This window comes from Pezoporus flaviventris, unplaced genomic scaffold (assembly GCF_033815535.1).
Source record: "Pezoporus flaviventris isolate CSIRO_AGI_PZ_B2104156 unplaced genomic scaffold, CSIRO_AGI_Pfla_v1 ptg000037l, whole genome shotgun sequence".
NCBI lineage: Eukaryota > Metazoa > Chordata > Aves > Psittaciformes > Psittacidae > Pezoporus > Pezoporus flaviventris.
In genome coordinates, this window is record NW_026892585.1 from 15,408,338 (window position 1) to 15,434,691 (window position 26,354).

Below are 26,354 nucleotides of genomic sequence, written 5' to 3' on the forward strand. Positions count from 1 at the left end.
AAAAAATACTTTATTTTAAAGCTATGAAAGTTATAAAAATATGTAGTTAAACTTTCTACTCACAGAACGTTTGCTGGTTTAACATTAGTGATTTGTTTCTCCTACCAAACCTGAATTTTATTTGAAAGGTTTACAAGACATTATGACTATAATTTAAAAAACCCAGCATTACAGGGAGCTGTACTAATTGTGATCTTTTACTCATTTAACCTCTAGATTTTTAATGAAGGCAGCAAAAACAACTATTTTCTGATGGTACAGAATTTCTTATTTCTTGAAGCGTTTCTGTGGTTGACCACTTCTTCATTAGTTACCTGCAGCATGGCACCTTCCTGCCAAAGAAAAAAAAAGTGTATCTGAAGATGTTTATCACATATGTCTAAACCAAATTACCAGTAGGGAAACTTCAGCCTTTTTTGTTTGTTTGTTTTTTAAAAGTATAAGCAGTTCACTGGTGTGTCTAACACAAAGGAACAGGACTTTCTTTTTATTTGCCGAGTCCACGTTCTTCAGTAGAAAGCCTTTTAAAGGCAAAGGAACTTGGAAATTAGGGTGTTTTTTGGTTGCCTTTTGGGGTGGGTTTTGTTGATTTTTATGTAAAACCCAAACATAGTCGAGTACACCACCCTTACTCTGAGTTAACTTGTTATTGGTAGATTTTCATTAATTTGAGGTGCAGACACTCAATGCAGTGAGATTAAGGCTGACTGAATTTGGCACTAAGGTTTATTAGCTGCAAGAACTATAAAAAATGGTGGAAACCTCAACATTCTAGCCGATTCCCAATTTACACAATTACACACTTATGAAATACCACCTGCAGTTTTATTTGAAGTTTTCACTTCCCCTCCTAAAGAACTGCTTATGCAGTTGTTAAAAGAATGGACGACACATTCCTTCACAGAGGCAGTTGTATTCTGTGGTGCAATTTTTTCCTTACACGTAAACAGTCTACAGTTACTTGGGAACCTTCAGGATGAAACATGTTATACAAAATAGATTTCAGTAGACAAACAGACATAACAACACAGATCATTTTCAACAGCAGAACTACCATCACCGCATTACCTGGCAAGCACCATAATGCATAGACTCCCAAGAAAAAATAAAACGTTCCAGGATGCAAAAATAAAGTTGTACAATTTAATTAACTTGTGACCTACCATTTTAACTATCAACACCAGGGATGGAACCCTTGCAAAGCTTTACTAATGGACACTTGCAGGTCTCATTTGTTCAACTGTAGCAGTGTACAGTGGCAGCAGTCTATGCTTGTCCAGGGTTCATATCATAGCTAGATTCCAGTAGGAAAAAAATATGTTAAGTAGCTGAAATTAACAAAAATTTGTTTGTAAAAAATTTAATACAAGAAAACAGGATTCACAAATGTCTTTTCAATTGGTAATCGTTAACTCAATTCATTGCTATGTTAAAACTACATAACAATAATCACTATACTGAAAGAATATACTGTAATACAATATTAGTTTCTCAGTTTTGGAACATTAAGAAAAGAAAAGTAAATAAGATCTTACCTAAAGAAGTTTAACTGAAGCTTAGAACTACTTTGCTCTACACCCTCAGCCTTCGTTGGCATCCTTATAAACTACTGTAGTTAAAACTTTGCAGAAATACAGCGCAGCTTTTTAAGACTGGCTGAACTTAGTGACGTTTTCAAGAGTTCTCTTGTACTAGACCTGTGTCCCTGGAAGAGTACCTCGCTGGGGATATTTCCTTTCCTTGCCATTGAAGAAGCAGCATCTAAAAGATCTAAAAAGGTGTTTCTCCTTGCAGAGATATCCCTTAAGTTATCTAGATACTTTAAACCTGATCATTTACAGACAACATACTTTTTTTTCTGACCAACATTTAATTTTACATGTACAACAATAGCTTTATATTATTTGTGGGACCTTATACTACCCACTCCTTGCCTTATTTTACAATATCAAAAAAAAATCTAAAATTACACAATATTTCCTTTAGAATTATTTTATTAAATCATAAATGTACAACAGCTTCTTAACTCTACACACGCACTTAAATTTTAAAAGGAAAACGTTATGTCTTATTACACCATGATCCTGGCTAATAGCTTTTCAAAACTTTGAGAAAAATCTTAAAAAAGGTTTCACATGTCACCTGAAACTTACAAATTTAACATTATCAAAGGAATGCTTCTACACTTACAAAGACCACTAGAAAGAAACAACAATTAAAAAGCTAAGAAACTGTCTCAAAGGCATTTTTACAATCCTTCCTCCACAGTAAGGTAATGTTATTAAATAATCCAAATCCATTCACAAAATGGCTCTCTGCATCTGCTCTGGTGTCTTCTGCCATATCACTGCATATTTATGCATGACTGAGATAAGTGTTTCCTTAACAATGTTATTTCGATAACCTGAAGCTGTTCTGTTACCTCTGGGCTCTCATCCTCTCCTATTTATACAGTGAAGCCTGTTTCAACAGAAGTAAAGAGTAAAAAAATAGGTTATGAAATTATTCATCTAACCATTTTTTAAAGGAAAGATAATATGATCCTAAAAAGCTTTTAACTCCTGTAGCTACTCTCAAGAATCACTGCAATTTTAACACTTAGAAACATACTTACCCATGGCATGCTTGCAGAAACTCAGTAACGGCTCCTCCCTCCATATCCACCACTTCCTCCACTGCCCCCGGGACCATAGTTTCCTGCAATTGCACAAAACCAAGAAAGAGAGCAGTTACATCATTTACATTTAGGAACGCTTTTGGTTCTGCATGAAGATTAACATCACTTTATTTCCCAGAGACAGCATTATACAGCAACAGTTTTCAAGTTTTGCTGTCTTCCTCCAAACAGCCTCCAATACCTGCCACAAAAATTACATCCCAAACTCTTGGAAGATTCAACAGTGCCACGTGCAATTTGATGCAGTGTACTGTCTTAAGACTGTGAGGGTTGACGTTATTTGCATGGTAACACCTTACAAATACAGGCTTTTGTGTTTCAGTTTCTGTTTCACAAACTTTGTGCCATATTAAGTAACATTTGGACACCAAAAGTAGAAGGTGTCAGAAGAAGTGATGCTGGTGGGGGGAGGAAAAATCCCAGAAAGTTTAGTAGACATTAACTAGGCTTCCCACAAGTAGTGTGAACTGACAGCAAAGAACACGAGACTTAGCTAAAAATCTTTACAGACTGGAAACTGCAAAACATTTCACTGTTCTGGAAAAAGCTTTTAAATATCTTTAAGCTTTTACATATCTTAAAAAAAAATAGTAGTAATAATTCTTCCCAAGACAAGCTTGTCACAGTGTCAAGAAATTGTAGCCAACTTGCTACAATGAGTACTGCACTCCATCTCTTTTAGAAGTTACCCTATTTTTACATATCAATTTTAGAGTCATAGAATGGTTTGGGTTGGAAGGTACCTTTACAGACCACCTAGTTCCAACCCCTGCCCACCATGGGGAGGAACACCTTCCACTACACCAGGCTGTTCAATGCCCAGTCAACCTGCCCTTAAACGCCTCAAGGGATGTGACACCCACTTCTCTAGGTAACCTCTTCCAGCGTCTTGCTACCCTCACTGTAAAGGATTCCTTTCTTCTACCCTTTCAGTTCAAAACAGTTACCCCTTGAATCTTAGCTTCCACTTCTTGAAAAAGACTAAAAAGCCCACCCACTCTGGTTCCAAGACAGGTCACGACATATACAATACCTCCACCATATGGTCCCCCCATGTTCCTGCTTCCACCAAAATTCCCACTTTTCATTGGACCATAGTTTGAAGGTTGTTGGTTGTAGTTTCCAAAATCATTATAGTTTCCACTTCCATAATTGCCTGTGTTATCAAGACAAAAGTGTAGAAAAATCTAGGTGAGCTAAAACACAAGTCACTCAAAGTTATCTCATCATTAGCATTTTAAATTAAAGTACAAAATCACACATGTCACTAGTATATGCAATGAACCGCTTTTTAACCATTTTATACTATTCAGAAAACAAGAATTTCCTTAAACATTTACACCTCCTACTCACCCACCACCCATCTCAAATGAATCGCACTAATTTACAACCGAGATGTTAGGTCATTTCAAGCCAGTACCTCCTCCATAGTTGTCATAACCACCTCCATAGCCTCCACCCTGGTTGCCATATCCAGGTCCTCCTCCACCATATCCTCCTCTTCCTCCTCCATAACCAGGACTGCCACCGAAGTTGCCACCTATGACAATATAATCCTTTAAAATAAACTTTTCAGTATAGAAGGGCACCAAATTACATAGAATCAGAGGATACTTTTCTGTTTAGACATCTACAGGGGAAGAAAGAGTCAGAATTCTGTAAAGAAATTTCTATGAACACTTTTAAAAAGCAAAACCCACCAGTCAAGACTGCCTAAAAGCTTCAATTAAAAGGCTTAATTAAAAGCCTGACTTTTCCCAGGAAATTTAAGAAAAACTACTGCTCTAAAGAAAAGGGTACAGTTGTTGAAGAAATAACCATACAATTTGCCATATATAGAAGCTTATCATGAGCCAACAGCTGAGTGTGCTTCCTGAAAGCCAACAAAATGGTCTTGTCAACTAATACAGGATTTATACAAATGTTAAGTGAATGTAGAAATATTTCTGATTGGAAAACAACCACCACCACCGTAAACTTACCTCCAGGTCCTCCACCATATCCATTATATCCATCACCAAATCCACGGCCACTTCCATATCCATCTGTTGGAAAAAAAAACCCGGAAGTATTTAAATTCAGCTGTAGCAAACTAACTGAATTCTCAAACCCCTATGACCTTAGGGACAAAACCTCGAAGATTATCAAGCACACGTACACACTCTTGAATTTCGAAGAACAGCTGTTAAATAACACATCCAATCACTGCTTTACATCTTCCATTCTCTTGCATTCGTAAGGTACATAAGTTCTAATTTTGGACATGGCCCTTCCACTGTAAAGGTCAGGCAAGTGCTGCATAGAATTGCAGAGATGAGATCTCGGAATTCCATACTGATTTTTTTAATTTAATTTTGCCTTTAAATAAAATCTTAAAAAAAAAAAAAAAAATTTACTGAATATCCATGTAATTAATCTACATACTCCAGAAGAGGTCTGTAAGTCATTTTTCTCAAACTTCTCCAACTGCTACAGCTACATTTAAACTAAACCACAGTAGCTTAGAAAATTATCCAGAACTGGAAAGACAGTATAAATAAGGAAAAAAAAAAGTGCTACAAACATGCCTGTCTTACCGGCTCCCCCTCTGAAATTGCTGCCAGGCCCCGGACCAAAGTTGCCACCACCTCCACGTGCATCACTAAAACCGAAGTTCCCTGTAAGTTTCAACATTTGTAAGCAGTGAGATCATGGAAAGTGAACACAAACATCAACCACAAACCACTACCCGTTACTTGTACATACCTCCTCTCCCACTCCGAGAATTTTGAACTTCCTGCATTTCCTGTCTAGAGAGAGCTTTCCTTACTTCTGCATTATGGCCATTGATGGTGTGGTACTTCTGCACTGTAAGCACATCAAATAGATATTATCAGCATTTAAGTACTAATCTGGCAACAAGCAAGAATATCAGGCTTCCAAAAAATAAGCTATTTTCAAATTAATCCATACATATTCCAGGTAATTACCCCCCCCCCCCCCCCAACCAACAAAAGAAAAAAAACAAAAAAAAGCAGCAAACAAAACCCCATACTATTTTTTAAGCAAAGAAGCCAGTACTTACTAATTTAGTTTCAGTTTAGCTTAAACCATTACCATGACTGCAAGGATTAATACTATCGAATGAGTGAAATGAAGCTTACTTACACACAATTTTATCAACCGGATCATGGTCATCAAATGTAACAAATCCAAACCCTCTCTTTTTACCAGACTGTCTGTCAGTAATGATTTCAATAGTGTCAATTTTTCCATATTCCTCGAAGTAGTCACGAAGGTGGTGCTCTTCAGTGTCCTCTTTAATACCACCAACGAACAGTTTTTTCACAGTAACATGAGCACCAGGTTTTCCAGATTCCTGTTAGAATTGTTTTACATTATCACAAAGGAAAACAATTTCACAAATCACTATTTTGCCAGGATTTCAGGAATGGAATACTAAACTAAGATTTCCCCCTAGCAATGCATATCCCTGCAACCCTACCGGGGAAGCTTTCTGAGAAGGAAGTAACATGGGGACATTGAGGTTTTTCCTCCCACACCTTTATGTCAAAGCCTCAAAAGCACTGGGAAGTGCTATAAAATACATGAAAGTCAATAAAAAGCCTTTAAACATAAAGGCACATCAGCTTCCTCTGCCCTTCACCCAACAGCAATGAAACCCACATTCCACTGGTATCCACAGCAAAGGTCCCTCAACCTCAGTGAGCCCACAGCTGTGCATTTTAACCCTTATTCAAAATATGAAGCAATTCCTCACACTCATAGACTACTTTTACCATTTGAGCATGATATCCAAGCTGCTACATCAGTCAAGTATGTCTTGTTCCTACAGCTTAGCAACAGTTTTGTGTGTATGAACAGTATGCATGTATACTGATTACCCCCTTCCAAATGCTAACCAACCCTGCATTCTGCAGGGAACAGAAAGAAAACCAGTAAAGCTAAAACTCTGGCTACCAGTGGTTGCTATTTCCATTTCCCTTGACCTCTTGGACAGCTTATTTAATCCAGTTCATCAGTCCAAATGTATTAATAAACACCTGGGTCCACCCCTGAACTCGTAAACACTCTCAGAGCTTCCACAACACAGTAAGCAGAAGTAACCTAGAATCTACACTTGCTCAAGTACCTCTGTGCCACAGTAACCTGGCTGTTTACTGGTTCACTGCATTCCTATGTGCATACCTAATTTGTACCCTGAAGTTTTAAAAATCAGTATGCCTGTGGCTAAACCCAGAATAGTCCTAAGGTGATTTTGTACACCACCACTGAAGAAAGAAGTTTCCCTACTACACACTCTACTTTTAGCTATTTTGGGTTACATACCTTTTAGAAATACCCAAAATGTTGGAATAGAGTCAGAAGTGACTGACAGAAGTTTATTAATTTGAGGTTTAACAACAATAACCATTTCAGACAAGAATTAGTTTGGAATCTGCACAATCCCTGGCATTCAACATTTTTTCACTAACAATACTTTGAGACCCCAGCTGCATCCCTTGCATACACAATTCTACACCCAGAGTAATTTCATTGTAATAATAAACATTTATGTAATAGCGTCATTTAACAGACCAAATATGTGGGAATTAGTGCCCCAACTATGCATTTTAACTAGAAAATTTAAACCCAGGCAATTTCAAACAAGAACAAAGCTTAACTGTCCCACTGATACAGATATTCCTTTTTCAAAGCATGAAAACTATCTGCTTTCAAAGCCACACTTACCTCTCTAGCCACAGCTCTCTTAGGCTCAACCACCCTTCCATCAATTGTGTGAGGTCTTGCAGCCATGGCTGCATCAACTTCAGCCATGGAGGAGAATGTTACAAAACCAAACCCCCTTGATCTTTTGCTTGCAGGATCCCTCATTACCTAAAACCGATGAACACATTTAAACAATTTCTACCTGTCTCATGTTAAGCTTAAAGACTAATATTTGGAGAAAACATGTAAACTTAATTTATATGTTCCTCTATTTGATTTCAAAACGATTATAATAAAGCAGCAGGCTATGCTGAACCACCCATGCTGAACGTACATGAATGGCACTGCTTGGCATCACTGAAATTCAAACCACTCTTGTCCTCCATGACTACCTGTAACTCCAAAATGCTCCTCTATCATGTCACATTCATTTATATTTATGTTTGTTTTCACAAAAAAATCAAACACAGTTTCTTTAAGATTTCTGAAGACCACAGACTTTATGATGTATTTACTGTCCCCAAAACAAATACAGTGTGGGAACTTCTGCAAGAGTCACAGTCTCTAGAGGTATTTAAAAGACAAACAGATATGGTCCTTAGGGACATGGTTTAAGGGTGGACTTGGCAATGTCAGGTTAACAGTTGGACTAAGGATCTTAAAGGTTTTTTTTTTTCAACCTAAATGATTCTATGAAAACATCATACATAAAGACACCCTTTTCCAGCTCTGCTGAGGCTGTTTACAGCATCAGCTTCATGCCGAAGGTTACCAATCACACAGATGTAATAGTTCTGTGTAAGCACTTCCTAATGCACTTCAACCAATGACACCCAAGTTAATGTTAAACTGCTGAAGTCCGTGGTTATAGAGATAATCTGAGAGATTTACAGGAAACAGATTGTGAAATCTTCCTAGAGTTCACAAAGGAAAGCCTGAACACAGCTTCAACAGACTGGATTCTTTACTAATCAATCTACTGTACATGCAAGAAATTTCATATTCCGCATTTCCGTTAAGCTACCCAGGAAAAAAAATCCCCACTTCTGCAATTTCTAAACATTCTGTATAAGCTTTGTGCGCTAGTATGCCAAACTTACCACACAGTCTGTAAGCTTTCCCCATTGCTCGTAGTAACTCCTCAAGCTTTCCTCTGTTGTTTCAAAGCTTAAGCCGCCAATGAACAGTTTGCGGAACTGCTCCTTTTCCCTCTACAGAAAAGAAGATTACATTAATGTAATTAACAATAGGCCCTCTGCACCAGCATAATTAAGACACTAAGATATGTCATGTCAAAAACCGTCATCAACGTCATTTTTCAAAACCAGGCATGGCTTTTCTAGTGTTCTACCATTATTCAAGAAATGACGCAATTATTCAATGATATGGGTCCACTTTTACCAAACAGATTTTAGTAATGTATTGTTTCCATCTCTCCCTTGAAATATCAGAACAAGGAGACATAACTGAAGACTTCCAGAATATTCCTATAAAAATCTTGAGGAAATGCTTTTTAAAGAAAAACAAAACTGAAAGTTCTCATTACAGATAACCATGTGGAACAGAATTGTACAGTATGAATGAATTTGTGTTATCTATAAAAACCCCTAACATTCTGGCTCAAGTTGTTGTAGATGAATACCATTCATACTGCTTACCCAGGACATTAAAAATAAGGTGTTGCTGGAGCATCTGTAAAATTAACCAGGGATCCTGTACCACTGGAATTAACGGTAAACCTATACAGCCTCAACAGCACCAGTATCAAAACTAAGTGGATTCCCTTTGAAAATACAGATGCAATACATATCTGCATATATGTCCAGTAATATAAATGATGCCTTTAGTAAGACCCTGTTCTATCACCTTTCAGAATTATTATCCTTCCATTTGTTCAGCAGAAGCTTTGGCTGTGATAAGTATGTTATTAAAAAAAACAAGACAAATAATAAGGTATTGCATTTACTACTCTGTATGCTTTATATCAAAGCAGGAAGGACAATCTTCCATCCTCTACAAATTCAAAATACTATTAATACTAACTTTTTTGTACTAAGGAGGCATCATAACTGTAGTTCTCTACACACAACATACATTTTTCAATTTCACATGTCAAATAGCAGTAATTAAAAAAAGTGCACTAGAAGTGTTCCCTTACACAAAATCTAAGATTTCAGAATGTTGTTTGAAAGAATTGTCCTGCTAAGGACAAGATAATGGAAATGCAGTATTACTTCAGCTTTATACTGTTAACTAATTTTAAAAGTTAAGAAAACCGCTTGGGTTTGTTTTCATGTCTTCTTTAGGGTGGTGGTTGTTTTTCAAACCCATACACTGCATAGTCAGCTGTAACTAACAAACACAACACGACCTGAACATTAAGATAAACATTAAAAGGAAACTGGACAACCAATGAAAAACCATGAAATCTGGAAAATAAACTAAATAGTTCACAGTGCACAAATGCTTCAGAAGTATGAAGCCAATCTGTGCATGGACCAAAATGTTTTCTGGAGTTGTGCAGGGCAGGCCTGGTTCTAGATGCATGTAGATGCAAATTACTGAACCCAACACTGAGTAAGGTTTTGCTCAAACAGATCACACTATTACTAGCTTGAAATGCTGCAGTGTGACACATAAGTCAACTAATCAGTTTAAATGTCTCTTAAAAACATTTGAAATCTGCTGTTGGATGTAGTAAAGCAGCACAGAAGCTAGTACTGTCATCCCCCACCCCATACATACAGGCAAAATTAGACATGAGAGTTTAAAAGCAGCAAACCCATATTACGTCAAGTTTCCTTCACCTCATCTCTTAAAAGGAGTAAAGGATACTGCATGCCAGACTTGGACTAAGAAGTCCCATGCTGCAAGTTATACTACCATTTATAATTTGAGTAGGCTAGCAGAAAAATAATTTTAAGCAACGATACTGCAAAAAAAAAAAAAAAAATCCTGCCTTTAAATTATTTCGTATCTCCTGCTTGAAAATTATTAGGGACTACTTGCTACAAAAGACACTTTTCCCCATATAACTGTTGTGCGTCTAACAAATGCAAGTTTATATTCTTAAAAATTTTGCAAATCAAGCAAGGAAGTAGGCAGGTAGGATTTGTCCAGTTAAGCATTAGTTTTACCGTTGAAAACAGTTATAAACACGTAAATGAAACTCAAGGAAAGAATGGCATCTACTGGCTGAAACAACTGCATTTTTTTAAAAGGGACAAAACACATACCACACATTACTAATAAACATTAAGCAGGATAGTAACACGCTTTACAGACATTCAAATTACTAGTAACAGCAACTTACCATGTATTATGCAATACATGTCCTACCCAGAACGACATCTAGACACCACACAACAGGACACAGCAATAACCAAATTCACACTACCAGTTCTTCAACTAAAACCACTGCGTGAAAATATTATAAACACGTTGTTCTACTGATACATGCACAGCCTCTGGATGTGGAGAGACTATGCACCTTAAATGTATCAGTTTTAAGCTCTGGTTAGTCTAAGCATTAACCTCCCACCAGGGTCCAGAGAGCTCTGACCATGTGATGTTTAGGCTGAAGCTGTAAAATGCACAACAGAAATTGTAACTTCAGTCCTCCTTAAAATTCTGCTGAAACCCCCTATTTAGTAACACCCCCACCCCCACCCCCAGTATAAAAGCTGTAAAAAAAGCCTCAAGATTTGCATAGTACACTCTGTGGCAGGAACAGAATGCAAATGAACTCTGCAGGGTCTTCATTAACGCTTATTTCAGGCCTTCCTTCGCAGGCTTAAAGCAACACTTGAAAGGGCTTAACAATGTGCAGCCTTTACTGGAAAATCACCATCAGAGCAAGAAAATGTGTCGCGTATAGCAATAATGTGCGCACAAATACTCCAAGCTGACCAGACTTCTGCAGTTAAGAAACCGAGTAACAAAACTGGTTTTGAAAGAAAGACAAGCGAGTAGGATGTCTGAATTACGATGGCGAAGCCTGCCAAAGTAAAGCTAGGTTTACTAGTCCCGAACAGATCCCTCTCTAAGCGTTCCGTCAGCCCCAATTCGTTCGGCAGGGCTTTTTTGATGTAGCGTCCGGGTTCTCTCCCTTCCCCCGCCTATCGTTATCACGAGTGAAGCGGTGACCGTGCCGGCTCCGCCATGTGGCAGAGACCAGCAGAACAGGGCCCAGCAGCTAGGAGGGGAAAATGGCGCCCAGCAGCCGCCGCCCCCAGGGACAGCGATACGGCGAAGTTAACAACTTTTGGAAAGATCAAGCCCAATTGATAAAAAAACAAACAAAAAGCCGCCCACAAACAAACCAACCCACCCCAAAGTAAACAAAAAAGGCCCCCTGGAACCTCGAACCGAACGGCAACCAAGCGCTGCGAGCCGCTTCTAGCGTGCATCTAGGAATGCACGGAACCAGGAAAAAGGCTTTTTTCGCCCCCCCTACACGACACGACCGCAGCTGCTGCCGCGGCCCGCCCCGCCTTACTACCTTTCCCGACACCGGAGCCATCCTCACAGCCTCACGCGCCGACGGACCTCAGAGCCGCCATTTTACCCCTCCCCCTCGCCACCGCCATTACTAGCAGCGCCACCCCGGCAGCCCAGCTCCTCGCAGGGAAAAAGCGACCCCCAGATCGCGCACTGACTTACCCTAGAAGAGCTGCGGCCCCCTCCTCCAGCGGCACCTTAACGGCAGATCGGCTAACGGGTACGTTAAGCGGTTTAAAAACTCGCCCCCAGCGGCTACCGCCTCCTCTCTCGCCTGCGTTACTAGCCCCAACCTCCGCTTCCAGAACCTTCCTCCCCGCTTAACGCTACCTCTTCGGAAAGTCATCCAGCCCACTAGCCGCAGCGCGCCGACCGGCAGCCCCCCTTGTACCGACAAGGATTATCCCGCTCTTAACACCCAGGCCCAGAAAAAAAATCACTCCGAACTCAAAACCAAGCGTGCCACCCTTCTTAAAAGCAAACTCTGGATTTATCCCTTTTTTTACGTACCACATTCTTCATGGTTTAGGTATTCCTGCTTGAGAGTACCGTACAACCGGTCAATAATGGCTGCCCTGTTACGTAATTTGAAATTCAGCTCCACGTAGTGCTAGCGCCCTCCTTCTCCAACCAGGGCTCGCGTCCGAGGTTTGAGTTAAAAAAAAAATTTAAAAAGCTTGAATCTGGAGCTTAAATATCTCCAGAGGGGCAGCAGTAACGCCCCTACGTCTTTTTATCACGTAATAAAAACTCATCAACTCCGCTAGTAATGGCTGTCTCCGAAATGAGCCGAAGGAGTCGTCGTCGTCGAGCTTATCCGTTTCGACAGCCGCCGGAAAAAGCCGAAACGGCAATGGAAGCTCACTCGACTCCCTTCGGCAATTTCCGGAACTTGCCGAAGATGACAGAGCAGCAGTCGGAGCCTGCTCGGCAATTTCCGGAGAATCAGACGCAGCAAGTCCTCGGCTCTCCAGCCCGTTCGGCAATTTCCGGCAACGGAAGAGACTCGCAATACGGGCCGAAGCGACCCCGATCGCGACTGGCACCGTGTCGCTTTTTTTTTTTCTTTCCGGAAATTGCCGAACGGCCCCGAAAGCTCAAGCCTCGAAGCGCGTGGTTATAATTAGCCGAAGACGGCCTCGTATTGCCCCCCCCCCCGTTGCCTTCCCCTTAGTCACCTGTGGTGGTGGCAGGGATCAGGCGAGCGCAGAGTGGAGCGCACCCCCGTGATCTCCCCCGGTCGCTGCCGGCCTAGCCCCTTCCCCCTGGGCAGGAGGAAGTGATAACTACCCATATTTCGGCGCCAGCGCCGCCACACCGCGGGGGCCCGGCAGCCAGACTTCGCCGCAGCCTGCTCCGCTCTACCCGCACCGCCGACGCCGGGCGCGCCGCCCGCTTCGGCAATCCGTTCTTCCTTCCTTTCTCCCTCCCCTCTCCCTCCCTCTTTTCTCTCTTCGGCGGCCCCGCACGCACCGCGACAAAGGGTGAGTGCTGCCGCCCGGCGCACCAGGGAAATGGCGCTGGAGCGACTCCTTTCTTCCCGCCCCCTCTTCTCCCCCTCCCCCCTCAACTCCCGGGGAAAGCCAGCACGGATCCTCCGCAACCGCAGCGAGGCTTCACCAGCCGACCCCTTTCCCCACTAACGAAGAGCTTCCCAAACTCTCCTCCACCCCGCAGAGCTTTCCGAACCCACTCCCCTGCTCCTCGCTAACGACTAGGCCTCCCCACCGCAACGCGGGAAATGGCCGAGCTCCAATCGTCCCCCCCATCTCCGCCTCAACGAGCTTCAAACACATCCTAGCGCTCCCTACCCATCCTCCCCGCTCCCAGAGCTCGCCGGGGCCACCCTCCCGCCCTGAGGGCCTCGCTCCGCTGCGGGCGGCGCCCGCTCCGGCCCGACGCGCCCTCATGGCGGCGGCCATCATGGCGGCTGCAGTTACCGGTCGCCGTGGGCCCGTTCCCCCCCCCACCTTACCCAGTCGCTTTCTCTGTCGCCGCGAGGCATCTTCCTTCTTTTGGACGCCTGACGCGGTCCTGCACTAGCCCCCCGTTGGAGAGACGTCTTGGCCCCCCTCCTGTGCTGGCGGCGACGACGGTACGAGGTTGCAGCTCGCGCGTAGGCGGCGTCGTGCGCTCTGCCCCGTCAGCCGCCGGCGCGCAGTGCTCGGCCAGCCCAGCCCCGCCACCCGCCGCGCCCGCCCTGCGCTGCGCCGCGCCGCCGCTCCCCACCCCCTCCCTCACTCACTCACTCCTTCCCTCCCTTCCTCCCTCCCTCCCCCCACCCCCCGCCTCAACCCCCCTCAGATGTCGCTGTTGCCGCCGCTGCTCAGTGCGCGCAGGGCGAGAGCGAGGAGGAGACACCAGACCTGAACGGCTGGGCACCATTGAAGTCTGTATCCTTCTCTCTCTCCCTCTTTCTCTCGCTGCAGCCGCCTCCTATCCCCCTCTTCTCTCCCCATCCCCGGATCCCCTTCCTTCTGCGCCCCAGGGCCTCGCCTGTGGGCCGCCGCGGGTCGATGCGGGCACAGCCCTCCCGCCTTCCTCCCCACCCCGTTAGTACACCGCCGCTTCTTTGGCGGCGGGGGGTAACGGGCGGAGCAGTGCTGCCGGGGGGGCCTCGGCCTCGGCGGTTGCACGGTGGTTGGCGGCCCGCATGGGAGAGAAGGGAGGGAGGGCCCCGGGGCTAGCGGGCTTTACCGCGGGGAAGGAGGGTTGAGCCGGGGGGCGGGGGCAGCGGCACCCGCGCGGCAGCGGCGGCGGACACGCTCGGGAGACAAAGCCAGCCCGCCACCGTCGAGGGGCGGCCCCCGCGGTCGGGCGGCCCCGCTCCGGGAGGTGGCGGCGTGCGCCGGGCTCGGGGAAAACGTGGCGGGGTGGGGGAGGCTGTGTGGAAAGGGGCCCTGGCGGCGGGGGCGCGGCTGCTCGGGGCGAGAGCTGCGGGACCGTTCCCCCGGCCTTCGCCGTGTGGCGGCGGATCGGCCCCGCGCCGCCCGGGGCAGCCCTTTTAGCGCGCCCGCCGCGTCCCCGCCTGCCTCACGTGCGCCCGCCACACGCCCGAGGCGCGGCCTCTCCCGGCAGGCCTCCTCCGCAGGGCTGCTTGTGTTCTGTTGGGGGGTGGCATCATGGCGGGGGAGGGGGGGGGCGGGCGGGAGAGGTGTTATTATTACTATTGTTTCTTTTCCCCTTTTTCCTGCCTTCGAACGGGGACACGGCAAAGCCCCTCTGCACTGGGGCCCTGGCCCCTGGCCTTCACTCCCCTTACGTTCCCCATCGCCTATGGGGCTGCCAAAATCCACCTCCTGTGTCAGGGGAGAATTGGGGGAGGATTGCTGAATCCGGGAGGTTTCCTGGCCTTGCAGGACTCTCCTCTGCCTTGCCCCCCGGCATATGGGGAGTTCTAACAGTTCTATAGTTTGCAGTGGGGAGGGGACAGTACATGCCTGAGGAGGTGGCCAGTATGAGAAATGGCATGGAAAAGGGGATGGATTCTGTTCAACATCATTTCTGTAGGTTAAATATGTAGTATGTACAGCTTAGCTGAGTTAACATTGCTCTAGGACCTTAACTCTTGCAAGCTTGAGCATCAGAAGGCAACGTTATAGTTGCATTAAGATAAATATTTGCTGTTCGTAAAAATTTACTACTATGTAAGAGTAATGGGTGACTCATTATTAACACCACAGATATGTAGCTGCTCCCCACCAGAAATATACCTAGTATATACCTAGGTATATCTCAATTAACTGCTAGAATCTGAACTCCTATTCCATTGGGTTTAAGGAAATAAGCATCCCTGATGGTCCTCCCCCTTTTCCCTTGAAACATAACTGTGCCTTAGAAGGCCTTGGGGGAAAAAAACCCTTTTTTCAACCGTATATACCACTTTGTCATATCATTTATCCTGGCTAGCATAATGGTGCATTACTGGGTTATGCCAGATGAAGTGGTAACCTACTTTTTGTTCTGGATTCAATCTTTATTAGAAACGTTGTATGCAGTGATTACATGGGGGTTGGAACAAGGACCATGCTTGTATTGGGATGCCTTTCTTTGAGTAATGTAAACTTCCTTTTAATTGTCATGCATTTTTCTAGTAAAAGCTCTGCAAGTCTGCAATAAAAATGGCCTCCAATAAAACTACATTGGTAAGTTCATGCACACCTAAAGTATGTAAGGATTTAATCAACATATTTTTCTTCAGACTTATAACTTGGCATCTCCATTTAAAAGATACATCCACATCTCCCCTCCCCAGCATTGTTCTGACCAAAATTTCAGATCCAGAAAGTAAGGCTACTAAAAAGGACATTGGCTTTAATAAATCTCCCATTTCTGAAGAGATTTGTTGGGAAAAAATATTAAAGGACTGCACTGTTTCATCTGTTTTACAATAGAGAACACTAAGGATTTTATTTTTTTTTTTAGATTCCTTTCAGCACACCATGTACTTCATCATATATGTAGAAAATAATATCCAAATCATGTATTCATTTAATTTCTCCCAGTGTACTTGGGGAAAATCAATTGCCTGAAAAAGGCAAATGAAAAATAACATTATTGGGAAATGATGTGGCGTAGTTAAGATGCCTTTTGAAATGATTTTTAACAAATAACAGTTTCTTTGAATTTCATAGGAGCAGAGATTATCAGATGTCAACCCCTCCTGGACCGTTTTAATGATGCATTCATGGATCTCAAGTCCTGTAAAGCTTTGCTTGACATTAAAATATGGACTTCTAAGGGCAGTTGGTTGCTGGTTGCCATTCAGCTAATAATTATATTGTTTTACGAGAGACAGAACTGAAAACGTAGAGTATGAGATGCATCTGAGGTTGAGGTGGGGAAGTAAGCTGAAATACACATGTACAATTCAAAATTTGGATAGCAAAACAACTGATTCATAGTGCTCTCAAAAGGCCTATACTTAAATTTACTGAAATGATTACTGGTTGACCCAAGTAGAGATACATTAAAAACTTGTATTAACTCCTGGCTTAAAAGTGCAATGGAGTGCTTCCTTTGTACTGCACAATAAGAAACTATTTTAAAAAAATTTTAACCAAGGTCAGTGTCTGAACTTCCTGTTAGTAATTGGTTGTCCAGTTTTCCCTAATTCAAGGAATAGAAGTAGTTAGCCAGCCTGGGGAGGGCATGCCTCAGGGAAAGGAAAGAATCTGTGAATGCAGTATTTTTAATCTTTCGATGTTTACAGAAGAATTTTGCTGCACAGGTCAGGAAAGGCAGTTATGGTTCCCATGGGAACTGTAACTAATTCTGCTTCATTATGGATCTGCATGCAAAACCTAAATGTATTAAGGGATAGCATAGCTCTGGAACTATAATTCCTATTTTTAACCTTCTGTGTGTTAAAACCCTTCACCACAGTGTCACATCAATGTTTTAATCATGCCCCTTAAAGAAAGTGATCAGCCACACACCTGCAACCCTCATATGTGACTTTGGAATGCAGGAAGGGAAATGGGCCATAGAGGATCCGTTCAGTGATCAGATGCTCAAGTAACAGCTTACATGTGACCCTAGAGAAGGAAGCTTCAGGGGGTCTAGTGGCCACTTCAGTCATTATCAGCGAGATTTACATTGGCTTGTATAGTCTCAGAATGTACAGGCTTTTAACAAATGTTCAGTATTTCTGCAGGCTCTGCAATCAAGTATTACTTTAATAGGTTGGAAAGGCTCAAGAGTTCGGAAAGCAGTGCTGATGTACACAAGAGCTAATTGAATCTCTTAAATATTTAAAACAAAAAGCAACATGCTCTCAGTTTTGTTATTTCTTACTGCACTTCAAGAAAAAAATACAGATCCCCATGACATGCATTTTCTCCTGTGGAAGACTCTCTAGATACTTAAGTCTTAGAAAGTAAAAAAAAAAAAATGTTGCTTTGATACAGAAATCCAAAACATTTATCTTTAAGTGACAAGAATTAGTGAAGCCGAAAAGCGTACCAGAAAACAATCTTCCATTGAATCAAAGAATTTTAGTGCAACGGAGAACACAGATGGAGATATTCCCCACTTGTAGCCTGCTTGCCTCATCACCAGTAATTATAATGTTATTACTATGGTATAGTGAGTCTGTCTTGTTTGGTTTTTATTTTTCTCTTTTTTTTTTTTTTTTTGTTCATGTGTTTTCCTCATTTCTGCCTGTTTCTCTTTTCGCACTTCTGTTTCTGGAACGAAGCTGCCTTCATAGAAGCATTGGACATCTCCATGTTTTAATTTTCTTTCAATATCAGTCTTACATTCTTTTTCCTGTGGAGGCAAAAAAAAAAGCCAGTGTGCTTAAGTTGACACTTTTCAGACATGAATGCTGTGGTCAAAATACACCTGGGATATGCAGGCAGTTAAAATCTTAATTGGAAATACATGCTCTGTTTTAGATAATCTCTCTTCTGTGCTTCAGATCAAAACAAATGTTGCATGAGATATAACCATATACAGAAACTTGCTGTTTGAAAGAGAAATTTGAAACTTTTCCTTCTCCTTGTTGTTTACACCTTCAGTTTCTGCTAACCAGAGTAAAGCTGTTTTGGGGAGTGGGGTGGAAATCAGTTATGAAAAATAAGGGCACAAAGACATGGCTTTGGAAAGAAAGAATTGGCCTTAAATCTTCAGTTTATAAAAAGAACAGGTTTTTTTTTGTCTAATGTACATATTTTTTATTTTTACCTTTCACCACATCAAGACAAATTCCTACAAAGTGTAAAAACCTGCTTCACAGTATTCTCAAACCAACCTGCTTTCATTCTAGAGAGGATTAGAGAAAGGCCATCATGCAACTAGATGTGCTCTGAGATTTATTTTTTGCTTGTCTGTTTTCTGTTCTATAGGAAGTGCATTAGTGAGGAATTAGTTCTGTCCACTTTGATTTAGGGTGCTGCACGAGTATACGTTTTAGGAGCTTAATCCTGCTCCCATTAGTTTATGGCTGCCACTTTAACAATTTCCTTATAAGGTGCAGTCCAAAATGGTGAGCAAATTGCTTTTGGTCTGCTAGTGCTCCAGAAATGTGATACAACATGATAGGCTTGATCCAAACTTTTTAAGATTGCAAAAAAGGAAATTATTAAATGTGTCCTTCTATTACTATTTAAATGTGCCTTATTAAACTGGGAATGCCTTGAGGATGATGTGGATGTAATATTTTAAGAACTTTAAGAATATTATTTGAAGTATCAAATGTAAACTTAAAACACTTACAAAGTTGTTTAAGTTAGCAAAATTTCATTTACATGTTTAGTGCTGTACTTAAGTGTAGGTGTCTTTAAATTTTTGCACCTTTGTGACATCTGTTTGAATGTAAGTTGCATTGGTGCGTGGCTGAGAATGAGAAGGGACTGCAGTAATGGAATGCTTCTAGCATGCATCCTGTTAGACAGTGATGGGTTATTGTTGAGTATTTTGTTTATTGTAGTTATACATCATAAACTTTGCTCCCATCAGCTTTTCCTTTTTTTTTTTTCCTGTTTTATGCATTTCCACAGTTCCCTTACTACTTTACTTCTGTCTTATGCTGTTTCTTGCTCTCTGCCTTTTCACAGGCATAGAGTTAACTTTCAGAAGCTTTATAAATTTTTGAGCATGTAGCACTGAGAGTTTCTTATACTGAAATTTATAAGGGGAGTAGAGGCACTGTGTATGGACAAAAATATTTCACCTTTATAAAACTAGTGTTGGGTATCTCATTAAGCAACTGAAAAAAACCCAAAACATTAACATGTCTTGCTCAGGTTACCTGACCACATGCACTAACGTAAAAGGAGTCTGAGCTTCTGGCTTTAGTGTGAATAAGTACATGATTCTTTGCTGTTTAGTGAGCAAAGTTGGATTTGGCCAGTGAAGTAACTGTGTAAAGCGAAAGAAAGAATAATGTCATTCTGAATTTCTTTTGTAGCACAAAATGGGAAAGAAACAGAATGGCAAAGGTAAAAAAGTTGAAGAGGCAGAGCCTGAGGAATTTGTTGTGGAAAAAGTCCTGGACAGACGTGTTGTAAATGGAAAGGTGGAATACTACTTGAAGTGGAAAGGATTTACAGAGTAAGGCATTACCTGTTATTTTTTTCTGATAGAATGCTAAATATTAACCATTTATTTGAAATAACTACGCAAAGAGGGGATTGGATGATGGTGATACATTTTAAAGAACAAGCAAAGGATGTCCATAAATGCATGTTCAAGTGGGGCAGCCAAGTTAGACTGACAGTTGTTATATATGTAGCAGAATGAATGTTACTTCCAAGTAGGAGACTTTGCAGGGATTTAGACTGTAATCAGTTCTGAAATGATGAATTTGAAGCAGACAGTTTATTATTCATTTTTCTGAACAACTCTCCAATTAGATGAATTTGCATAAGGAATTCTGTGGAATAGTTGCATTCATTAGGCATGCCCAAAAGGTATCTTTTGAGTCGCTTTCACAGGACTTACGGAAGCCCAGGAAAGTCTTTTAAGTGAACTTAAAAATTGATTGTTAAAGAAAGCACATAGCTGTGCCTCCTCCATCCCTCCCTTGACACTTTCTGGCAGGCTGCTTTACTATCTGAAAAAAAGGTGATGCACCTATCATTTGAACTTAAGCAGTTATATGCAATGGTATTATTGTTATGTACCTCCCAGAGTGATCACAGTGCAATATCCTGCCTTCTAGTACCTGAAGTTTGTGTAGTGGTAAGAGCAGAAATAGCAAAACACAATGTGTTTAGTATTTGAGGATGTTACTTAAAAAATACAGTTCAGTAACTGAAAATACTTTGTAGGCATCCTGCTTGTGCGGTAGTGCCATGGCAGGATTTGTGCATGAGGACTTCTGAAGAGGTGCTTAGTTGTTGTAGAGAATATTCGCGCACTTAAAATTTTAGTTAAGAGTATGCATGCTCACTGAAACATTTGCACTGCCCAGCTCTGGACATGGAACCTTTGTTCCCTCCTGTAGTTGACTGAAGGAAGAAGATAGTTCTAGGTACAGCTGAGCTCAGTGCTCAGAGCTTTTTAGCATATTCTTCATGTATAGAAACTTAGACATATGGACGCTGTTTGTGGTGAGTGTTGTGTACATTCTGTTCTCCATAAGTCTTAGTGCTCTATCATATAACTTGTTTGCATGGACACTCTTTAGAGGAACCAGGGAAAGGAGTCAGTTTAAATGTACAGGTAAGTTTTGGTAGAGTGGGTATTGCTTGTTTTAACTCCTATGGTCCTGCTGGATTATAGGAGCTAAGAGACCTGCTTGTTCTGTATCTCCAGTTTAAGAACATAATTTGTCAACAGTAGCAGAGCATACTAATTTCTTTTATGAAATTTAGTACATGAAGGTTACAAAAGATGGCAAGATAAGCATCTTTAGGTTTGAAAAACTTGCCTTACGTAAAGAGAAAATGAATTAACTTGCTTAAGGTGAGCCATTTGGCTAGTTTTATTTCTTTCCATAGTTTTACATAACTGTGTATATGTTTCAGTGCTGACAACACATGGGAACCTGAAGAAAACTTAGATTGTCCAGAGCTAATCGAAGCTTTTCTGAACTCTCAGAAAGCTGGTAAAGAAAAAACAGATGGTGCCAAAAGAAAATCCTTGTCAGATAGCGAGTCTGATGATAGTAAATCAAAGAAGAAGCGTGATGCTGTAAGTATATGTTCATGTGCTAAACTTTTTTTTTTCCTGTGTCTCTTCACTACCCCTCCATCACCACCCCCCAAAAAATCCTATTGTCATTTTGAGAATGAGACCAAACATGGGTTTAAAACTGTAAAAGCCTCACATCTGGAACTGTGGTTTGAAAAGAGTAATCATTCTTGGTTGTTAATGAGACCTTCCAAAAGATGAGTAAAAGATGATTGATTGACATGATTGCTAAAAGTTCTTGTGTTGTCCCATGATGCTTCCTGAATAACTGAAAGTAAGACTGGTTAAAAAGTTATTAATGAATGATATCAAGTGGTTGGTTATATTAGAGCAGAAGGTTCATAAATGGAACAAAGATTAAGTTCTGGTTTTGCTTTCATATTTAGCATACGATTTTGAATAGGGGAGTGGCAAGACTGCAAAATGTGAAGATCAGGCAGTTACTTAGATTAGGACCAGACTTGATAAGAGGAAGTAGAAAGGCTAAGTGAAGAAAGCAAGAGTATTTTAGTTTCTGTATAAAGTCAGTTGCATGGCTTTATCTGGTACAGCAGTGGTCACTGTCTCAAAAGGATATTGTGAACCTAGAGGAACTAATACAGGAAATAGTCATGATATTTCTTGCCACTGATGTGATCTCAGTCAGCCAAGAATAATTGAGATATTCCCCAAGGGTGCAGTTTCACAGTTGGCTTAAGCCATCACAAGCCTGTTGTTTTGCTGAAAATGATGTGTTTTTCCCTCTTGCAGGACTGCATTTCTGCTTTGCCCCTTCTGTTGCTTTTACAGGCCATGTTTGGTTTTTTGTCTACTATAATGGTTTTAGACCAATTGTTTCATCTATTGAGTTTTCAGAAATAAATGCTAGAACATTTCTGTAAAGTCCTTTGTTACTACCTTACATCTGGATGACTCGGCGTGAAGATCAGTCATTGAAAAAGTAGATATAATCTTCAGACAATAATACGTAATTACAGCATTTACAATTATGCAAGGCTATTTTTTTTTGTTGTTCTGATACAGACACATATGTATGTAAAAGAATGTGTGTATTTAACACTAATGCCCAAGTAGAATTTCGTCTTAAACGAGATACTGATATTTTAACTTACTCAATAGGTTGATAAACCAAGAGGATTTGCAAGGGGTCTTGATCCTGAGCGGATAATTGGGGCTACAGATAGCAGTGGAGAGCTTATGTTCCTCATGAAATGGTAAGTCTTAGATCCACAGTTCTCCATATTAAGAGAGGACAGGCAGTTGCACTTAGGCTAATTGGGCAACTTTATTTCAGGAGTAAGACAGAGGAACTGGTGGTCTGCTTACTGTCCTTGTATTCTTAGAAAAACAAGGCTTCCTATAATCAGTTAGTACTTAATCACTCTTCCTTCAAAATCCAAAATAGCTTTAGTTTCTGTTGGTTCAGTTTTATGGAAGTAGAAATTGAAAAGGTAAATCCTGATAAAATATGGAAAAACTAGCATTTGTATGGAAAAGATGGATCTTGGTAATGGTTTTGCTGAGTGAATGGCAGGGAGGAATCCAGCTTTACACATTCCACTAAGCAGGAGCCAGGTGCTGCATAGCCAGCTGTTTGGCTGTAGTGCCAGCTGTTCTGCATGCAACTAAGTGGAATTGGAAGCAGCTAGTGGAGGAAGCTGAGGATGAGATGAAGAATAAACAATATGGAGGAAAGGTTTATTGTTATGGGCTAGAAATAGGGGAAAGTGATGGAGGGAGTTTGTGTTGTTGGGAGGGTAGGTCAAGACCAGCTTCACTAGCTACAGTGTTGACAGAAAGACTTCCTACCTTGTAAAACAAGTAGAAGAAAATCAGCACTGTTTTTCCAGTGTTGAGAATACAAGAAATTGAATTGACATTTACTGGGGGTTGGATGTCATATGGTAGTGGGATAAGAACAACGATAGCTTTCCACAGCCTTTGAGGAGGGCAGAATTTTCTGAATGGAGTCAAACTGAGTGGTCTCCAGAGAAATTATTTGCCATGTGATGTGCCCGGACTGCTGAAGATTAGTGCTTTGGAAGATTCCGTCTCCCTTCTGTCTTCTTACATCCTCCCTAAATTATACGTGAAACTCAGAAGCAATACAAAATACAGATTATGACAGTGTGGATTTCTGCAGTGATAATTGGCAAAATGAAACAGAAGGATTTAGTTCAGTTGCAGTTTACTAGTTTTTCATAATTGATAGTAGGCAACAAACATAGATATAAATATGTTTTCACAAAACTGACTTGTGAAGGCAACATACACTTCAAAATGGACTCTGAAGCATGTCAGACTGGGAAGTTTATTATCCCAAAACAGCAACAAGAAAAGCAGTGTAAAGTATAGGAAGTGACTTGCATAAAGAGTAAATAGAAATTGAATGCAAGTGCCCCATCTTAAGACTGATGCTAGTGATTTTTAAAAGTCTTACTATGAAGTTGTGATTATACTTTAAAAGAAAAAAATCATCAAAATTGTTTTGTTACATACTGCAATTGGTAACTGTATAAATGGTTCACTTTGAATAGCGTTTTCCTTTAAAACAGAAAAAAAATACAGGAAGGGAAGGAAGATGCAGCTATGAAACCTTACCATTAACGTGGAAATTCTTGGTATACTGAAAACTGATATTCTTTTTAGAACCTATGACCTATCAAAAGCTGCTGTATTTACTTACTTACAATTATGCATTTTCTTAAATCCCACTCTCTCCTACATCAGGAAAGACTCTGATGAGGCAGATCTGGTGCTGGCCAAAGAAGCTAACGTGAAGTGTCCTCAGATCGTAATCGCTTTTTACGAAGAGCGACTAACTTGGCATTCATGCCCAGAAGATGAAGCACAATAATTAGTTGCATTGCTTTTTTATATATATGAATATTAAACCCGGAAATTTGATTTATTAGCAATGTGAGAAACATACATTCTAACAAGAATCAAATTTGATATTTTTTTGAAGTAGTATGTTTTGCATCAACAGCAAGTAAATAAAAGCTTTCTGCGACTTGTTTCATTTATCACAAGAGAGCATTTGATACTACTACTTCCTCCATATTAGGTAAAAGCTTTTATAAAACATTCATAAACTTCCATAGTTATTAAAGAATCATAATGAATGTTTAAACAAACTCACAGATGTTTTTGTAGTCTTCTATACTATTGATGTGCATGTACCTCCTTTACCCAAACCTAGCCCTTTAAAACTGTAGAATCATTCTTTTTAGTATTTGGGATCACCTGGTCTCAAGAAGACCAGGTGAAAACTAACTTTGTAGTAATTTGAATGTTATCAGACTGTATATTGTTTACTTTATTGTAAATACTGGTGAACAGTGGTCAATAAAATAGTTTTATATTCTTCCTTTATACTGATAGGCTGTGACTCTTTTGAAGCGGTATGATATTTCTGAACTTTTGATATGTTAAGCTCTCAATTTGTAATATATTTAACTGTAAATTGGGTTTTTTTGGGGGGTAGATCGATTCATGAATATTGCCCTGTTGCTACTCTGTAGTCACAATACCAGACAAATACCAGGCTTTGGTTCTTTGTATTTTTTTCAGTGAATAATGCCTGAGGCATAGGGTTTTTTTTTCAGTCAGGAAGGGCTTGTGAAGTGAATGTGCTTTGGGTACATGTTTAAGTCAGATAGCAAACATACTGCTGAGTTATGGCTGTTGGTCCATAAGCCTGAGTGGCCTGTGGAGGTATACTGGGAAATATTTAAAGTGTTAACAGTATTGGCTTTGCTTTAATTGAAGTGTTAATATCAGGCTATAGTGTAACTGCCAGTGGTTTTGATGGAATTATTCTTCAGGCAGTAGCCTGAAGAATGCTTGCATAGCTCTGTCTTTAAAAGGGAATATTTTAATGAAGTTACTTAAGTCATATACTTTAAACAAAAGGCTTTGTTTCTGTTTCAGATTGCATTTTAAAATGAGTTCTATAATCAGCTGCTTGGAAAATGCCTTCAGGAAGGCAGAAATAAAGGGTGGGGAGCTCAGGACGGAAGAAGGTTGTCCTTTTCCATTCTTTATCCAGCTGCCATTCCTCTCTTCACTTGTTTTCATTTAAAACACCTTTTTGTGTTTTGACTGCAGTTGTATAGTTTGTCTTTAGTTGTACCCTCTCCATATGTCAATGGCCAAGCTTGTTTCAGAATTCCCCTTAATCTAAAGTTTTGACTAAAAAAATATCGTGTAATATGCTATTGTCAATGTCACAGAATCAGAGTGGTTTGGGTTGGAAAGGACCTTAAGGCTCATCTGGTTCCAACCCCCCTGCCCTGTGCATGGACACCTTCTGCTAGACCAGGTTGCTCAAAACCCTGTCCAACCTGGCCTTGAACACTGCCAGGGATGGGGCAGCTGGAGCTGCTTTGGGCAACCTGTGCCAGTGTCTCACCATCCTCATAGTAAAGAATGTCTTCCCTATATCCAATCTAAACCTCCCCTCTTTCAGTTTAAAGCCATTTCTCCATGTCCTATCCCAACATGCCCTTGTAAAAAGCCTCTCCAGCTTTCTTGTAGGCTGCTTTTAGGCACTTAGAAGGCTGCTGTAAGATCTTCCCAGAACTGCTATCAGGCTGAACAAGCCCAACTCTCATCCTGTCTTAACAGGAGAGGTGTTCCAGCCCTCTGATCATCTTTGTGGCCCTCTGGACTTTCAGAGTCCTAGGTGAGACAGTTAAGTTTGCCCCGCTCTGTTTCCTTAAAAGGGTAAAAGAGGATGGGGGTTCCTGGAAACCCTCCTGAGGAGTGAATGAAGGAATTTAGTCTGCTTGATGTTCTTTCAATACTGTTTAACAAGTCGTTACTA

The 26,354-nt window shown here is 41.2% G+C and overlaps 2 protein-coding genes across 15 annotated transcripts; one reads left to right on the forward strand and one right to left on the reverse strand.

Annotated features, from left to right (window-relative positions):
* On the reverse strand, positions 1–14,361 carry HNRNPA2B1 (heterogeneous nuclear ribonucleoprotein A2/B1). 8 transcript variants are annotated; one of them, XR_009745385.1, is made up of 12 exons: positions 14,254–14,361; positions 8,488–8,598; positions 7,409–7,555; positions 5,825–6,035; positions 5,423–5,524; positions 5,245–5,334; positions 4,660–4,722; positions 4,098–4,217; positions 3,711–3,833; positions 2,615–2,697; positions 1,164–1,294; positions 1–332 (listed from the first exon to the last, which is right to left on the reverse strand). XR_009745385.1 is itself a non-coding variant. In XM_061464812.1 (11 exons), exons 1-10 carry the CDS (start codon positions 14,344–14,346, stop codon positions 2,636–2,638), a joined length of 1,122 nt encoding a protein of 373 aa, XP_061320796.1. In that variant the 5' UTR covers positions 14,347–14,361; the 3' UTR covers positions 1–332; positions 2,615–2,635. The 8 variants fall into 8 exon arrangements, 7 of the variants coding, with proteins under 7 accessions (XP_061320796.1, XP_061320795.1, XP_061320797.1 ...); XM_061464812.1 differs by lacking the exon at positions 1,164–1,294; XM_061464811.1 differs by lacking the exon at positions 1–332 and having other exon boundaries at positions 485–1,294.
* Positions 11,953–24,901, forward strand: CBX3 (chromobox 3). 7 transcript variants are annotated; one of them, XM_061464819.1, is made up of 7 exons: positions 14,192–14,276; positions 15,982–16,032; positions 17,821–17,946; positions 19,800–19,942; positions 21,361–21,526; positions 22,646–22,740; positions 24,257–24,901. In XM_061464819.1, the coding sequence occupies exons 3-7, from the start codon at positions 17,905–17,907 to the stop codon at positions 24,381–24,383; spliced, it is 573 nt and encodes a 190-aa protein (XP_061320803.1). In that variant the 5' UTR covers positions 14,192–14,276; positions 15,982–16,032; positions 17,821–17,904; the 3' UTR covers positions 24,384–24,901. The 7 variants fall into 7 exon arrangements, with proteins under 7 accessions (XP_061320806.1, XP_061320805.1, XP_061320807.1 ...); XM_061464821.1 differs by lacking the exons at positions 14,192–14,276; positions 17,821–17,946 and adding an exon at positions 13,147–13,371; XM_061464820.1 differs by lacking the exon at positions 17,821–17,946 and having other exon boundaries at positions 14,150–14,276.
* Positions 24,902–26,354: the final 1,453 nt, after the last annotated feature.

Coding starts and splice junctions, on each gene's coding strand:
- HNRNPA2B1 (XM_061464812.1), bottom strand. CDS start 14,346: ATGGGGAGAGAAGAGGGGGATAGGAGGCGGCTGCAGCGAGAGAAAGAG. Junction 7,556..8,487: donor GAAAGCTTACAGACTGTGTG/GTAAGTTTGGCA, acceptor CATCGGTTTTAG/GTAATGAGGGATCCTGCAAG. Junction 2,698..3,710: donor GGGGGGACCATATGGTGGAG/GTATTGTATATG, acceptor GTGCAATTGCAG/GAAACTATGGTCCCGGGGGC.
- CBX3 (XM_061464819.1), top strand. CDS start 17,905: ATGGAGATATTCCCCACTTGTAGCCTGCTTGCCTCATCACCA. Junction 17,947..19,799: donor GCCTGCTTGCCTCATCACCA/GTAATTATAATG, acceptor TTTCTTTTGTAG/CACAAAATGGGAAAGAAACA. Junction 21,527..22,645: donor CAAAGAAGAAGCGTGATGCT/GTAAGTATATGT, acceptor CTTACTCAATAG/GTTGATAAACCAAGAGGATT.